Here is an 18,112-nt window from a genome sequence, read left to right as displayed (position 1 = left end):
AAGTTACGATGAGGGGCAATGGAGGACCACAGCCAACCTCCTGAGAGTGGAAGGGCAGCTGTGCTATAGAGGGCTCTCTGGAAAGGCAATCCTTTCTGGCTGGGACAGCTCATCCCGGCATGAAAGATGCTCACTGCCCCCCAGCTCTTGCATTCAGGGTAGTAGTCCAGAAGAAGATAACTTTGGGGCAGGCGAGAATTCCTCTCCGAAGCAGAAGAGCTCAGGGCCTCTGTGCTTCGAAAGGGAGGGCAGATGGCAACAAAGGGTCCTCGGAAGCGGTTTACTTCCTCAAGTCCCCTGAGCTTTTACTATAGCTGGTCTGAGTGGCAAAAAGGGAGGCCAGCCAGCGCTGGTGTCACAGCTCAGAGTTTCAATCAGAGCTCAAGCATTACTTCCCATCACAGTATCCACACTACAGGATAAACTGTCCGTGTTCATCAAGGAGAAAGACCTTCAGTTGGACAGCATGCAATACTTCCCATCAGAGAATCCACACAGGAGAGACAATATCAGTGCTCAGAGTCTGGATAGAGCGTCAGAGTTCATGCCTTACTTCCCATCAAAGAATCCACACTGGGAAGAAACTGTGTCAGGGCTATTAGTCGGTGCTCAAGCCTTAGCTCTGGTAACAGAATCCAAAGAAGGGAGAAACTATATAAATGCTCAGCATAAAGAAAGAGCTTTTGTCAGAGTGCAAAATTTACTTCCCTTCTCAGAATTCACTAGATGGACCATGAAAAGCAGGAATAGCTCAAATCCTGCTTCCCATCTAAGGATACACTTAGGGGGAATACCCAAGAAAAGGAACCAGCCAAATAGAGATCCGAGTTGTAAATGCCTCCTTGAATGAGGAGAAGGTCCTGGTAGCTTTTAAGGAAGCTGTCTTGTGCCCGCATTTAAAAGAGGGGTTCCTTTTATTCCCGTGATGTTTAGGCTAATATATGGCTTTCTGTACACGTGAAGATGACTCGCTTGGGCTGGTCCAGTTCAGGGTTTCTTAAACGTTGTGAAGAAAGGCGTCTCCATTCTGGGCTTGCCAATAAAACTATCTTGGTTGCCCCTGAGTGCAATGCCTTTTTCTGGTCAAGGGAAGGACTCGTTCCATATGAATTGCCTGTTGCAGTCAAAGCTCTTTTGGACACCCTGTGGAGGGATAGGTGTGTATTTTTGAAAGTCCTGCTCACAGCTACATATAATTTGCCTTCATCTCCTGCGACCAACACTCCCTTTCTGGCCTACGTGTCCTTCATGACTCAGACGCCAAGCCCATAGGAGCTGGTCACCATGGAGGGAAGCAGGCCAGAAGGGAAGGCAGCCACAGTCTGGGGCTGAGATGAGCTCCCCATGTACAGTCCCTGGATGGCATCAAGCCTCTCATGCATGAAGAGATCTCAAAGCTGCAGGAAATGCTCCAGCTCCTAGAAGGTGACCGGAAAGCCTCCGAGGAGAATTCCCTGCATATCAGACCAGCCATAAGATCAGGGACTCGGTTTTGCAACTCAGGCCAGCAAATGCAAAATGCACCAGAAACTAGATCTTCTATGAGGATGGAAGATTCATTCCAAGAGCATGCACCTGAACAAGCATCTGTGAAAAATAAAAGTGGAGAGGGTGCTCTTCAGGTAATCCACCACTGGTATGTGAGGAATTCAATCAGTTAAATAACCTGAAGCATCAGGTGGAGGTGACGAAGTGTAGCCTGGAAGAGCTGCAGCTTCAGTACAGCACATCAGCTGGAATGCTGACGTACTTCCAACCAGAAGAGTGGGAGATGATGTGAAAGTCTTCCCCTTGAAACCCTGGAGATCCGCTGTCAGCCAGAGTAGGCAATACCGAGCTTGATGGGCGAATGGTCTGACCCGGGGCAACTTCGTGCATTCATGTCTCCAATCCTCTCTGACACAAGTTCTCCCACTTTCAGCCCGTTTCAGGCAACTCTTCGGTCACTTGTGGGCTTAAGCTTCTAGCTCCTTCAAACGCTCCCTCTAACTGTCCTAATGGCATTAACTGCCAGCCAATCACCAACATTCCCTCAGCTCCCATTGGTCACTCTTAAAGAGAGGCAGAACTGGAGCTGTCCGTCACATAGTGGTTTCTCCCGTGTGGATTCTTTGGTGGGAAATAGGGTGTGCGCTCTGGTTGAAGCGCTTCCCAAACTCTGAGCATTTATACCGCCAGTAAACTCTTACTGGCCCTCCTTCCTGGTTGTGTGTGTGTTGTATGTCTACAAGTTCTTATTTCTATTTAGGGATACATTTAAAATGTTATTTCAGAGTCCATCGTCTTGGGGACCCTATTTGGGTGGAAAGGAGGCAAATAAATGTTTTACATAAAAAAGTAACTATTTACGGGCCAGGCTCTTCAGAATCACTTATATTTCTCTTTGCAGGGATGGGGGAGGATCAATTCCCTGGCAAGGCTGTTTGTCCAGATAGTGGAACTAGAGTGGCAGTGTGGTATAGTGCTTAGAGCTTTGTTAGCCTAGAACTTGAGACACGCAGGTTCAAAGAAATACGATTCTGTGAAGCTTGCTGGATGATCTTGGGCCAGTCCTGACTCTCACTCTAATCTAGAGGAGTTAGCTATGTTAATCTGTAGTTGTAAAATAGTAAAGAGTCCAGTAGCACCTTTAAGACTAACCAACTTTATTGTAGCATAAGCTTTCGAGAACCACAGCTCTCTTCGTCATGCATCTGATGAAGAGAGCTGTGGTTCTCGAAAGCTTAAGCTACAATAAAGTTGATTAGCCTGAAAGGTGCTACTGGACTCTCTACTATTTCACTCTAATCTGCATCAACGGGATGTTGTGAAGATAAAACAGAGCAGGCAAGAGTGATGTAGGCTGCCCCGGATTCCTTTCAGGAACGGCAGGATAAAAAACTTTTTTTAAAACCCTGCCACGCCCCTTGTTCTGCACTTGAAATCATAACCACAAATTACATTAGAATCTCACCACCTCTTCTGATGCATGTATTGAGAGCTCCCAACTTATTAATAATAAAAATTATTCTGACAGGAACCAGATTCTGACTGTGGACTGTGGCAGAGGTTCTGATGCTGCGAGATGTAGAAGCAATCAAGTTGCATCCAAGCAGCCACTGAAGAAAACAGCGCATCGGCCTCTTTCCCTCCACCCTTTACTGATCCATAAAGCAAAGACGCAGCGGCGGTTGAAACTCAACTTTAATGGTCTCTCCCTTACACACACACACACACACCTCTCCTCTGGTCTGTCACTAGCTGGGAGTTGGAGACGGAGAAATGCTAAGAATCTTGCTCCTCCTGATTCCCAAAATTCAGGTTGATCCGAGTCTGAGAAATGCTATCTCCAAAAACATCTACCTTCTAGGCCTCTCCCCGGCACTGTAGAAGGTGGGTAGTGAGGCAAAAAAACCCCAGATCTCCGGGGTGGGAGCTGAGAGGAATGACTCATCAGGGGCATGTCTCCTTCCCAGCAGGCCTCAGCAGCCCAGCATGCCTTGTTCTTTTTTTACCCTAGTCCCTTGGGCGTGCCGCTTTCCCAAATGGCCTGTGGGGTACGTCCTGCGGAGGCTTAGCTGGAATCAAAAGTCGTCATCGTCACATATGTCCAGGTAGACGTCGAAGGCCTCGCGGTTGCAGTTCCCGTCTGGAGTGAAGACATATTTGTGGAAAGTGCCGTCCACACAGATAGCTGCAGGGTAAGAAAGAGAATTGAGAGAGATTTTGGGCCGAGAAGGAAAGGGCCTCTAGGCATTCGACTGCCGTGAGCCAGGGTTCAAAGCAAGGCTAGCCATATGTCCTAGGCCTCAGGGCCACATGCCAAAGCCTTCATACAGCCAAGAGCTTGTTGATCTCAGATCCTACAGAGCCGCTGACAGTCATAACGGACAGGACTGACTTTGATTGGGTCTACCTCTGCAAGAAGCAGCTCCGTGCACTCGTCGTCTGGGCCACAGCAGCTACTCCGCTTCAGCCCACTTCCAAATGACCGATCCTTCTCTACCTTCCCCGCAGCAGAAGACTTCCCACCAATGTCCCGTTTGCTTTGCGTACTACAGCCCCATCGGTTGCAACGGTATGAATTTCAGGATAGTAGGAGCCTGGTGAAGTCTGCCATGCTAAATGAACAGACGGCCAAAGCTGTAGTAGCTGAAATCTCTGGTAAATATTTGTTGATCCTAGTCCCGGGCCCACCCACCTCCATCTTTAACTGCTCCTGATCAGCAGTGTGTGTGTGCATGTACATGCGCACTCACACACACACACACACACCAACACACACCAGCACTCCTATCTTGTAGCCAGCCTCTTCTTGTTCTTTTTTGCCGTCAATTCACAACCAACTTATGGCAACCCCATAATGGGGTTTTTGAGGCAAGAGATGTTCCGAAGTGGTTTGCCACGGCCTGCCTCTCTGTAGCAACCCTGGACCACCTTGGTGGTCTCCCACCCAAGTACTAGCCAGTGCTGATATTGCTTAGCTTTTGACAAGATTGGGCTAGCCTGGGCCATCCACATCAGGGCACCTCTTCTTTAGATGATGATGATGATGATAGTAGTAGTAATAATAACAACAACAACATTCAATTTATATACCGCCCTTCAGGACAACTTAATGCCCACTCAGAGCAGTTTACAAAGTGTGTTATTATTATCCCCACAACAATCACCCTGTGAGGTGGGTGGGGCTGAGAGAGCTCTGAGAAGCTGTGACTGAGGCTTCAAGCAGAGGAGTGGGGAATCAAACCTGGCTCTCCAGATTACAGTCCTGCCGCTCTTAACCACTACACCAAACCGGCTCTCATAAGAGAAGCATAATTAGTACATGCTGTACTTCTGAGCATGTACAGAGTGCCATCTTCCTCACCGCTAAGGCAAGAACAGCCTGTTCTCACACACAACTCTGGACTTCCTTCACGTTGGGAGTTCATTCACAGGACTGAGTATCAACACTTTTGCTTGAAAGTAAATGCTGCCCAATGCTTCCTTTCAGAACAAAGTCCAAAGCTTTTTTCCCCCCCTGAAAAGCTTTCAGCAGCTTTGACTGACTGCTTTACTCAAGCATCACTGCTATAAATATAATGCTGTATGCCAGAGCTAGGAAAGGTGGAAGGCAGCAAGAAAAGAGGAAGGACGATAAGGAGATGGACTGACTCAATATAGCAAGCCACGGCCTCCAGTTTGCAAGATCTGAGAAAGGCTGTCCATGATAGGATGTTCTGCAGGTCATTAATTCGTAGGGTCACCATAAGTTGGAAGTGACTAGATGGCACATAACACACACACACGGCATAGCCCACAGAGTACGCAAGAGAAAAAATCGCAAATTTATGATGACTACAAAAAACCAAAACACAGCAGGGTCCTAAAGTTAACAAATGACAACGTGTCGTTGTACAAAAATACGCTTCTAGAATTAGGCTGTCTCACCATACCTAAATGGAGATTTGGGACTTCGCTGTAGCTGCCGGTCATAACTTTTCACGACACCGATGATGAAAAATAGTAATTGCATCGGCACTTCGGCGCCACTTACCAATGACCGAGTTGACATTCTTGGAGGTGTTCCTGCCAAAAGCGCAAATACAGGCGGACTCAGCTGGGACGGTAAAACTGGCCAGACTCCACTGAGAATCCACATACTGGCCGATCATGGGCCCAACCTTCCCCACGCGTGCCAGGCTGCAGGGAGTAGAAGAAGGAGGTCAGGACAGGAGAGGTGGCACAGCTTTCCCCTCAAGCGCGTGGCTTCCCATTACGTACGCTGAACGGCGATTTAAACGGGTGTCTTTTAGGGCAAAGATGTGGACAGTTCCTTTGTCGCTAGAGGCGCAGAGAAACGACGAATCGTGGCTGAAGTTAATACTGTGGAGAGAGCAGAAAAAGGTCCACAATTTCTTGCCGTGATAACCTCTGCCTCCCACAGTGTCCGCATAAATGCGTCTTTTATGTGAGAAGGAGATGGAGGTGCAGCTAAAGACACCGCTCGGAGCCACAATAGCGCACTACTCCTGTTCACAACCTTTTGCAGGTGGCACCCACTTCTCAACTTACTCTGCTTCTCAGGAGCCCCTTGCAAAGTAATTCCACGCTACCTTCCCCCGCATAAAATGCAGGATTCTCGCATCAGATGACGCGGATCAAATTCATATTTTATGCTTAGTGTGTATACATGTATAGCATACTTTTTGTGTGCCAAGCGGATGTTCCGACCACTGAGCTGCAGCCTCACCCCCTCCCGTTCCTGGGGTCTCAGGTGGACTCCCGTTTAGCCACCAACCGGACCCAATTCTCACTTTTATCCTCACTCCCACCCCATCTTCAGTGTCAGTCTCTGGATGATAGAATACAGCAGACAGATCCCTGGTTCATTGTAGCAAGACACAGGTTCTTGGTTAAATGACTTTTATTCAGAAATCAGTTCTTTCCATATTCAGATCCAAAGGTCTACTTAGAAGTAAGGTAAGCAACTAAGTAATTCTAGCAGAAAGTTGACCAGAATGGCTTCATAGGAAAAGTACATCCCTTTTCTACCCACTTTCCTTCCCCCTCCCAATTTCCAAACAACCTAGTGTTGTTCTTTCTGTGTGAGAACATTATGCATATTTGTGCTATCAGGCTACGAGGAGAGAAGACATATCATAGTCAGGAAGAAGGCTTCAAACTTGTAAACACCCGGCCACCTGGGAACGTGTGAGAACTCACTGGAATGTTAGCAACAAGAAACGGAGTTATATCTGGCAATACAAGATGGAGTCACATTTGACAGAATAAAGCATATACTCGACAACAGAAATATTGGCATGAATGAATGGGCACAGTCAGACATGACATTCAGATCACTTTACTCTGCTCTGGTTAGACCTCATTTGGAATATTGTGTACAGTTTGGGACAGCACAGTTTAAGAAGGATGTTGACAAGCTGGAACATGTCCAAAGGAGGGAAATGAAGATGGTGAGGGGTCTGGAGACCACGTCTTAGAAGGAAAGGTTGAGGTTAATTGTGAATTTCCTGCATTGTGCAGGGGGTTGGACTAGATGACCTTGGAGATCCCTTCCAACCCTATGATTCTATGAGCTGGGCATGTTTAGCCTGGAGAGGAGGTGACTGAGAGGTGATATGATAGCCTTCTTCAGGTATTTGAAGGGCTGTAACGCAAAGGATGGAGCAGAGTTGTTTTCTGTTGCCCCAGCAGGTTGGACCAGAAAGAACGGGCTAAAATTAAAGCAAAAGAGTTTTCGGCTAAACATTAGGAAGAACTTCCTGACAAGTTAGAGCGGTCCCTCAGTGGAACAGGCTTCCTCGGGAGGCAGTGGGCTCTCCTTCTTTGGAGGTTTTTAAACAGAGGCTCGATGGCCATCTGACCGCTATGATGATTCTCTGACTTAATATGAATGTACACCGATCAAGAGAGGCACTGCATGAACGGATGAGCTGGTGCTTGGCTCTCACGGCCCCTTTTTATATGCCCAGGGTACTGCCGGTCACCATTTTGAGGTCAGAAAGGAATTTTTCTCCAGGCCAGACTGGCCAGGGATCCTGGAGGTTTTTTACCTTCTTCTGGGCACAGAGCACGGGTCATTGAGGGAGGTGAGGCAGGAGGGAGATAAGCTATGAATTTCCTGCGTTGTGCAAGGGGCTGGACTAGACTACTCTTGGGATCCCTTCCAGCTCTATGTTTCCATTACTGCTAACAGGTGACCCCTTTTCTCTCCTAACAGACCAGGAGTGTGGAGCAAGAGGATAAGCGGAAGCGGAAGAACAGGGTCAGAGGCACAGCAGCTCCTTCCACTCTCAGTGGCCTCATAGTTTTGCAAGCACCGTCTTTAGTTGAGGACCTGAAGTATTCTGTGTTTGTTTTTAGTAATTGTGGATATCCTGCATTGAGTTCATGGAACTCAAGGGGGAGTACACTGAGGTCTCACGTGGACTCCCATTTAGCCACCAATCACGCCCAGTTCTACTTATCTTCAAGCTAGCAAGCTGCCTCCTGTGCCCTTGGGTATGCCAGGCTGGGGCCCGTCTTGGCAAGATGCTGACACCAGGGAAACTCTCACCAGTACAGAGTCGCTGGGTCCGTTCCTCTCCGGAGCTCCACAAGCTTGTCCTTGGTTTGGGTGTCAAAGAGGCGGATGAGGGTCCCTTTCTTCGAGGCAGAGGCCACCACTGTGCCCTGCTGGTTGAGAGAGATGCAGGCGATTTCGCTCTGGTGGGCGTTGATGGTGAATGGAGCAGAGGAGGTACCGGGCTTCGTGCTGGAAAGATCCTAAGAGGGGATGGGGGACGGGACACAAAAACAAAACTGGTCAAAAAAACACTGGGTGATGGCGAGTGCCCTCAAGTCATAGCTGACTTATAGTGACCCTGTTGGGAATTAGCAAGTGTTTCTGTTCAGTCGTGAAACAGTTACACTGTCTGTGTTACTTAGTAAACTTATTTGCATGTAACCAGTTAGCTGTCGAGTTAAGTTTCCCTGGAATGAGACTCGAAAAGTTAAGGGAAAAGGGAGTCTTTATGAGTAATGAAGTAGATGTGGGATTCTCTACTGGGCAACCAGTTTATTGCGGGGGTGGGCGCAATGAGCTAGAAAGATATACTGAACTTTTATTGCTTTCTGTTCAGTCTCTCTCACTCTCTCCGAGTCACTCTCTCTAAGGTGTAACTGTCAGCATGATGTAGCCAGAGAGCCATTCTTGGTTTTCTTACCAATGTAATCCTTTATCCGATTATGTAGTAAAGTATTTTATAGAGCTAAACACGGTAGTCCGTTCTTATTATGTCCATTATGCATACTATGATACTCTGCTAAATAATCCAGAGGAGTTAGCCGTGTTAGTCTGTAGCAGCAAAATAGAAAAGAGTCCAGTAGCACCTTTAAGCATGACCTTCGTCATGCATCTGACGAAGAAAGCTTTGATTCTCGAAAGCTTATGCTACAGTAAAGTTGGTTGGTCTTAAAGGTGCTACTGGACTCTTTTCTATTCTGCTAAATAACAACCCCAACAGACTCCTGGCAGCGTGTTCATGGCAAGAGACTGCCTCTGCCACCAGGGAGGTTTCCCATCCAATTACTAACCAAGGCCAACCCTGCTTAGCTTCTGCGGTCTGACAAGATCAGGCTCACCCGGGCTATCCAGGTCAGAGCCAACAACACCTCGCCTTGCTCATTCTCACATGTGTGGATGGAGAGCCAGCATGGACCAGGAGACAGCATGCGAGCCTTTGACTCAGGAGACTACAGTTCAAGATGCAGAGTGGCAACGGATGCCAGGCCAGGCGTGGGCAAGGCAGAAGCTCCCAGCCTGCTTCTCATTTATAAAATGGAAACATCCGCAATTGCAGAAAGGCACATATCTGACTATCACAGACATGTAGGGCGGGTCGTTCCTACTTGCTCCACCTGCTAGAGCCCACTCTGTCCCTTGAAATTTTGTTCTGTGTGGGAAGATCAACAGACCCAGAGGCAAAGGAGAGGCTGCAGTGGGAGGGAGGAATCAGCAGAAATGAGGGCCGCTGCCAGGTTTTGTGGGCAGAGAGCAGCTGGGTCTGCCCCCCTGCCTGTCACATCCTCTGCGCATGCCCCCTTCCTGCCCACATCGCTCCCCGCACCTGCCCATGTGCCCTTCCCCACTGGCTCACTCAAAAGCTGCATGTAGGCTTTTCTTGGGGTGGTGCTGGGCAGCGAGTACAGCCAGGAACGTGGGTGACAGATCTGAGGGTTCACAGCTGGGTGGTGACAATGGGCCTGCTGGAAGCCCTGAACCCCAGCAGTTGCCCCACCTTGGGGTAGGGAAATCACCAACTCCTCTTTTCTACCAAACAGAAACACCATTCTGTTGGAGGAACTGCACGATTGAATACATGCCAGCGAAAGCACAGAGAATGCAGAATTCCCCAAATCAAAGTTCTCTTTAATTTTAAAAGTAAGTTTCTAGGCCTTCTGGCTAGCAGGCATTAAATCATGGTAGTACCAGGCCGGCCTTGACCAAAGATGGGGCTATGGTTGCTTTTCTACCACTGCTCCCGACACACTCACCACTAGTTGCAAGCTGCCACATTTGTGCCCAGGGAAAACCAGGAGCTGTTTCTCCAAGCTTGGAGAGAGATCACAGAGTCCTGAAAGGAGGTTGGGGGAGAGAGAAAAGGAAGTCAGCAATCAAACTTAGTTATCATGGGCACAGATTGACAGGGCACATAGGTTGTTCAGCTGGGTGGGGAACAGGAAATAATTTAGAAAAGAGCAGAGTATGAGCTTTCGTGCGTCACAGCTCACTTCTTCATCTTGTTAGTCTTCTAGGTGCTATTGTGCTCTTTTTTACTGCTACAGATAGACTAACACAGCTACCCATCTTGAGGAAATAATGTGTGTGGAGTTCCTACCTTTGGGGTTCTCTCGGGTGTCAAACTCAAAAAGCTTAATAGGGTTGTCAGGGAAGGAATAGACGTAGATTCGGTTCCGCAGCACAATGATTATCCTTTAAGGGGAGAAACAAAAACAAAGAAGTAAGCTGCTAAGAAGAAGCAGAAATCAGTCTTTCAAATAGTCACATAATCCTATACACGCAAGAAGTGTTCTACAAAGTCTGTAGAAAATATTGCCCTGACAGTAGGTTATGAAAACATAAGCGACTACTCTGCAAGCTACAGACACCATATTTTTTTTCAAAATAGTAAAGAGTCCAGTAGCACCTTTAAGACTAACCAACTTTATTGTAACATAAGCTTTCGAGAACCACAGCTCTCTTCGTCAGATGCATCTGATGATGAGAGCTGTGGTTCTCGAAAGCTTATGCTACAATAAAGTTGGTTAGTCTTAAAAGTGCTGCTGGACTTTTTACTGTTTTGCAACTACAGACTAACACAGCTAACTCCTCTGGATGCATAATTTTTTCAAAACTTCCAACTGAATTTCCATGCAACTATGAGGACTGATCCAAGAGCCCCTGAAAATAAAAGATACAGTGTGTATATAATAATCAACCCTACTCCCCTTTAACAAAACCTCTTTGAATACGCTTGGAGTGTCATGGAATAAGATGTAAAACCTGGCATGGGGGATGTGTGTCAAGTCGAAATTTCTGCCCCTTCCCCTACCTCTTTCATCTGTCCCAGGGAAGGAAATTAAAAATACCTCCCACGATGTATTTCCTGGGCTGTTCTTTCATTCGAGGGAGAGCTTCTTGGGGCTAACCCTGGAAGCAACTGCAGGCAACAGACTACCATGCAACTTGCATGCGACAGATACCATAATTTTTTCAAAATAGTAAAAAGTCCAGTAGCACCTTTAAGACCAACCAACTTTATTGTAGCGTAAACTTTCGAGAACCCAGGACTGGCTGCTTGCAACTCTTCAACAGCAGCAGCTCCCGCCCCAAAAGAGAGTATGTGTAGTGGTTAGATTTTCGGACTGAGATTTGGGAGACCCAGGTTGAAATCACCACTCTGCCATGGAATCCTGCTCGGGCTAATTACACATTTTCAACCTAATCTAACTCACAAGGTTGTTGGGAGAATAAAACAGAGGTGAGAAGTATGATGTAAGCTCTTTTGGGTCTGCATTTTGGAGGAAACTAGGGTATAAATCAGTGGCAAGGGCTATTAGGGAATTACACTAGACTGCAGCGGTTCAGGGTTTGGGGAGCTGGAAGTGACTTCTCTCTCCCTAGAATTCGACAGTTGCACTACTCGTGGGGGAGGAAGAGATTTCCTATTCATTCTCCACCATATATATGTGCTTAGATGCTTTAGGCTGATCCTGCACTGGGCAGGGGGTTGGACTAGATGGTCTGTATGGCCCCTTCCAGCTCTATGATTCTATGTGAAACCCTTCATTGTCCCCCCACCTCCAATGTATCCGCACAAGAGCCCGTCCCACCCCACATCTGAAACCAGGCGAAACTGGATCAGTCTCCTACTTACTTGTCGTGCCTCATGCGGACGGCCAGAGCTGGCTTGGTGAAGGTAAACTCCAGCACCAGTTTGTCTTTGCCCTCTTTCCCTTCGCGAGCGTCGTCCCAGATCAAGACTGCAAGGAAAGGGGGAGCAGGAGGGAGGGGTCAGAGGAATGCCTGGGCCTTACTTTGTGCAGAGGTTTGAAGGAACACATAAAGCTGCTTTATACCAAATCAGATCTTCGGTCCATCAAGATCAGTACCTCCTACTTAGGGCAGCAGGTCTTTCATGTCATCTACTACCTAATTCCTTTTAAGTGGAGATGTTGGGTATTGAACCTGGGACCTTGTGCATGCCGAACCTATGTTCTACCACTAAGCCACAGCTCCTCTTGACTAACAAAGGACCTTCTTTGTTTCTGAAGGTCATCACTTCCCAAATGGTAGCTGGGGCACAATCCTGCACCACAAGACAGGCTGCACTGGACCTTAAACAAGCTGACTAACTGAGCACAGATAAACTGAATGACACTATCTAGAAAAAATATCCTGGCTTGCCCTTATACACAGAACCTAGGAATAAATTCCTGGCTAAGATCTTGTTTGCTCTACATCCCTCATCTGTCTCTGATAAGATGGTCACGATGCTCTCCGACAAGGATTCTTTTATGTCCCTAAGACTGGCGCTTTTTGCTTTAGCTGCTAGGAAGATCAGAGCAAAGGAATCAGCCGTTGATTCGCTGTGATTGCTTTTAGAAGGTTTTATTAATTTTAAAGGTTTTTTTAGTAGGGCGTTTTATGTGGTTTTGAAGCGTTTGATTACCTGATCATTTTGATTATGTATTATACTGACATTCGAGAGTGTTTTGATATTGTGAAGGCCAGTGGCCATATACAATAAAGCGAATCTGAATCTGAGAGAAAATGAGTACTGTTTTTGTTACATGTGGACTCCAGAAGCAATTATCAGGGTTAAACTTAAACTGAATTGCATCCTTCTTAAAACCCATTGACTTCAAAGGACTTAGATGGGCATAACTCTTGTTAGTATTGCATGGTATATGTCCAAGAAAATCAAGAGATCACAATGCAAGACCACCTTCGGTCCAGCTCTTTCCATTTCCCCCAACACCTTTTCCTTTCGGAAATACATACCTGAAATCTCAGAGAATTTAGGGTTGCCTCCTCCGCCCACAATAGCCAGGAGGTTGGATCGGTGCAGCATTTCAACCAGACCCACGCTGCCTACCTGTTCATGATCTGGCAAAGGAAGAAAGAAAGGCAGGTACATATAAGGCCAAACAGAAAAGTGAAGGCTTGGGGGGGGGGAACCCACAAAGTTAACAGGGAAAAACAATTCTTACTAGGTTTTTTCAGTGCTCCTTTCCCAACAGAAAAATTGGAAACTTTGGGGAGCACTGAAAAGAATTCCTATGAAGTATATTTTCTCTTTTGGAATGAGAGAAATGCAAGATTTTAGTCACTCAAAATGCTTGGCATGAATATTTTTATGTAAGTACGTACAGCATTAGAGAATGTTTATGCATGGTTTGAACACGTGCAACGTATTTTCTAGGATGTATTTAGTGTTTCCATGCAGTATGACTAATTTTGTCCCTAATCACTATGCTATAATGTTAGAATGGTAATACCACTCTTGAAGAATTCAGTATGATAAAGGAGAAGAGAAAGATATTAGCCACTTTGGGTCTCCCACTGAGGAGAAAAGTAATATCCAAATATGTTTTTAGCTCAGCTCTAACTATATGAAATCATTTCTGTCCAAATAACACATTTTATTTTCCGCAACACTTGCATTTTCTATTTTCAGCTTTTACTTTTTTCTTCTCTCAGATAGCAAAACTAAGGCACACGTGCTAAGGTACCAAAGGCCGCGAGCCATTTGCAGCTCTCTCCCTTTAGTACTGCATGTATTTTCAACTCTGAATGTAAAAAACTAAGGCATTATACCACTCCTTTCACAAAAATGCCAAACAGAATGCTAATTTGTAAATGACACATTTAATGTTGTTAAAGTAGTGAAACAAATTTATACTTGATAAATGTGGCGTATATTTCAATTTCCCCCCAAACGTCAATATTTTTCCAATCAAACATTTAAAAAACCCTTTTCTTCTTCCTTATGGCATCAATATTTGTGGAAATTTTACATTTAGCCGGCCAAAGCTAAGATTCTACTTCCACACACACACCAACTAGGGTGGAGAGAAAGCCCGTTCTTTTTCTGGACCATTCCCTTCTTACCAAGGTGACCCTTTTCCATGAGAGGTTCTACGTTATAAATCCGAACACCAGTCTCCATAGCACAGCAGAAGCAGCCTGAGAGAGAAAAGGAACATACTCATCACATGCACAAGGAATATTATTAATCATCATCATCAACATCATTTATTGCCCAACTTTCTCACTGAAACTCAAGGTGGATTACAAAGTATGCAAAGCAACTCAAACGGAGAGCAAAGACCTCCAATAAACAATGCAGTAAGACGAGGATTACAGAACTAAGAAACAATGCAAGCAAAACCCATTCTAAGCTATGACATATCATAAGGAAGAAAGGGGGTTACCAAGGTGGAAGAACCAACAGTAACACAAATAATAAACAGTGCAAACACTATCCTTTACAGAAGCACTTTCAATGCGTTATTGTAATAATAGTTCGTGTCGAACGGATTCCAGATCCCAAAATAATTCATGGTCTTTGATTACCATTTGATTTTCAAAATTTCTGTTTATTTCCCTCCCCTTTTAATCTGGTGAATCAAAACTTGTCATTCAAAGAGCACATCAGCCAAGAGCTGCCCCCCACCCACCCCCCAGTCAAAAAAGAATGAGTCCAGGAACTGCTTGAAAATATTGCAAACTTGCAGCTATCCGGAGATATGAATGTTTCATGTACGGTGAAGCACACCAGGGATTCTTGGGTGGCCTGCAGGAGAACCTGCAGAGAGAAGCCGGTGGCAGGTCAAGATTAAACAGTGCAAACACTATCCTTTACAGAAGCAGTCCCCTGTACTGCTCCATTATATTGCCATTCCAATCCCTTTGTAAAAATGCCCATCTAAACATTTCTATTTTGCATAGTCTGCAAAATGACACAATGAAAAACAGCTATTAGTGGTCCCTGGCCCCAGGGAAGCCCGCCTAGTGTTGACCAGAACTTTTTGGTCCTGGCTTTTGGTCCTGGCCTTTTTGGTCCTGGCTCCAACCTGGTGGAACGCTCTGTCTGATGAGACCAGGGCCCGGCAGGACTTGCTATCCTTTCGCCAGGCCTGTAAGACAGCGCTGTTCCGCCAGGCTTATGTTTGACGCCTGGCAGGGCCCCCCACTGGTTGAATAGAGGGGATCGTCCCTCCCTATCAGGAAATAGCTACTACCCGACCCTTTGTGATATTCTTTTAGGGGCGGTTAGATGATGGATTATATGAATTGTTTCTGTGCAGCAACTTTTTGTATTCTGTATTTTAGATTTTAAAATATATATTACTGTCTATTGGTTTTAAAGTAGAAATGTTAACGTTTTTAATAACGTATATGATGTAATCTGCCCTGAGCCCGCTGATGTGGGGAGGGCGGAATATAAATCAAATATAAATAAATAAACGTGGGGGCTGACTCTGAGTTAGAATGAAGCCTGCAAAACACAATCTGCACTAAGGGATTCCACTAGACAGGTCACAGGGGAAGTTGTGTCCTTAAGCAAGTTTGGTGGGAAATGTTGCCAATATGGACATCCCCTACTACAAAGTAAACACCAGAATTCTCTAAACATATGGGATTGTAGGGAGTATTTCCAGGTAGGTTTCACCACCACCTCTCATTTAGACTTCAACTGCTGTGACTTGCAGCCAGGATGGGAGGGATACAAAGGAGGCATAAGACACCCTGGGACATTTGGCTGCAAGTGCCTCTCTTTGAAGCTAAATCCACATGTAGCTGCCTTATACAGGTAGGTAAGGTTTAATTGTATATGGCCAAAGGCCGTCACAATACAGAGTTGACAATAGTAAAAGTTGGAGTTTATCATACAAGCATAAAATACATTTCTCAAAATAACAAAATAAAATACAATTAAAATAGAACCTTAATAAATCCAATTGTTCAGACCAGTATTAAAATACAGTACGATTATAAGCATCTGAAATGAGACCAATTAGTTATGAAGAAAGTTAATTTTCTGAAGAAACTATCTTGGCCCTAATCTTTTTTGCAGCGAAGGCAAACAGGGATACTCCGCTGGTGAAAAATGAATCAGTATCAGATAACAAAAAAAACCCAATTTGTCATATCAGAGGTAAAGTTGCACCCCACGAACAAATTAGCAAGAAATTTAGCTCTAGCCTCTGCATACATGGAACAAAATAAAATGTAATGTAGGAGCCTTATACAGAATTATATAATTGGCACATTGAGGCCAGTACTGTTTACTCAGATTGGCAGTGGCTCTCTCTCACATCACCTACTGCATAGTCCTTGTAACTAGAGATGCCGAGGATCAAACCTGGGACCTTCTGCATGCCAAGCAGGTATTCTCCCACTGGGCCACAGCTCCTCCCACAGAAAACCTGTCTTCCTATTTGGCAAAGCCAAGCATCTTGGGCCCTGATTTCCAGTAAAAGAGCATCTGAGCGGGTGAGCTGGTAGGAGGAGATCACTTACTCTGGTCTTGGTTGAAGCGCAGGCTGTTGACCCCGCGTTGCTGTGCCATGGCGAGTCCAACAAAACCCCTCCCCCAAAGCTGGGGCAAGCGGGTCGTCTATTTCCGTGCCTCCTTGCCTAAGACTGCAGCGAGAGAGGGGAAAATAAAGAAGCAGAAATCAACCTAAAGAGAGATGCCAACTAGTCACAAATTTCCATTTGTTCAGTTGGTTATTCTCAAAGACTTCTCAACCCCCCCCCCCCGCCCCCACAATTTATTTAATATCCAGCCTCGCAAAGAGTTCTGGAAAAACTGGAAGCTGTGTTGTGTTATTTTGGTGGGTCCCAAATAAAAAGGCATGTCATATCTTTTTGCTTGAGGACCAGCGCAGCTACCTGTAACCTCTTCCATCTCATAGACTTATCCTGCATCCTGCCTTTCCCTTATATCACCCTCCCAACAACATCTTCTACTGAGAACTTCTTCAGATTCGGTTGTTGACCACAGCAACCCACACTGCCTTCATATTCCCTCTTTTGCCCCCGGCTTCTGTTCCCCTTACTTGTGCCACCACCACCAAAATGATCCGTTTTCCCCAAAGGAACCCTCTGGGTGGTAGTAGAAAGGGGAGAAAGCAGGCTGTCAGAAGGGCTTTGTAGTGAGGAGTGATATACAAAACCAGTCCCTGGCCCCATTTCCTCTGGAACTCCAGATTACAAAACTCTGTTATATGGTGTAATGGTTAAGAGCGGCGGGACTCTGATCTGGAGAGCCGGGTTTGATTCCCCACTCCTCCGCTTGAAGCCAGCTGGGTGACCTTGGGTCAGTCACAGCTTTCTCAGAGCTCTCTCAGGATCACCCACCTCACAGGGGGATTGTCGTGAGGATAATAATGACACTTTGTAAACCGCTCTGAGTGCGTGTTACGTTGTCCTGAAAGGCAGTCTATAAATCGAATGTTGTGTTGTGCCATGTGTGTGTTCCTTAGGTTTCCCAACTCCAAGCTGGGAAACTCCTTGATTGTTGGGGCTGCATCCTGGGGAGGGCAGGGTTTGAGGAGGGGAGGGACCTCAGCAGGGAATATATATAGTGCCAGAGTCCACCCTCCAAGGCAGCCATTGTCTCCATGGGAACGGATCCTGGCCACCTGGAGATCAGTGGTAAATGCGGGGGATCCCCAGGCCCCGCCTGGAGGTTGGCAACCCCCTGTGTGCCCCCTCAGCCCCCTCTAGCAGACAGCCACCCCCTTTCCTTTTGCCCCCAGGCCCCCTCCCACTCAGCTTTGCTCAGTTCAGTCTCTTTGCTTCCCTCCTTACCGCCCAGAGGAAGCTTTGCCTCGGCCCCCCATTCCCCCTTTACTTACATCCAACCCCGAAGGCTGCAATGTAAACATCAGGCAGCCCAGTCCTGGGCGGTCTTGTTCTTCTACGTCATAGATAGGCGCCCGAAAGCACGCCCCGTCATGTGATCCAGGAAGCGCTGAAGCCTCCCGGAAGTTAGAAGAGGCAAACAGAGCTGATAGTCTACACTAGGCGGCCATCTTTGAACCTGGTATCAATCGGAGATCCATTTTCGAA

At 46.3% G+C, this 18,112-nt stretch overlaps 1 protein-coding gene across 1 annotated transcript; it reads right to left on the bottom strand.

The window, feature by feature from the left end:
- Positions 1-3,165: 3,165 nt before the first annotated feature.
- WDR45 (WD repeat domain 45) lies at positions 3,166-17,961 on the bottom strand. Its single transcript, XM_055003902.1, has 11 exons — positions 17,899-17,961; positions 16,556-16,678; positions 14,141-14,215; positions 13,031-13,135; positions 11,904-12,009; positions 10,365-10,459; positions 10,021-10,100; positions 8,042-8,250; positions 5,746-5,847; positions 5,519-5,664; positions 3,166-3,673 (listed from the first exon to the last, which is right to left on the bottom strand). Exons 2-11 carry the CDS (start codon positions 16,602-16,604, stop codon positions 3,564-3,566), a joined length of 1,077 nt encoding a protein of 358 aa, XP_054859877.1. The 5' UTR covers positions 16,605-16,678; positions 17,899-17,961; the 3' UTR covers positions 3,166-3,563.
- Between the last annotated feature and the right edge of the window lie 151 nt (positions 17,962-18,112).

The sequence above is a fragment of the Eublepharis macularius genome, chromosome 19, assembly GCF_028583425.1.
Source record: "Eublepharis macularius isolate TG4126 chromosome 19, MPM_Emac_v1.0, whole genome shotgun sequence".
NCBI lineage: Eukaryota > Metazoa > Chordata > Lepidosauria > Squamata > Eublepharidae > Eublepharis > Eublepharis macularius.
This window is presented reverse-complemented; position numbering and strand designations above follow the sequence as displayed.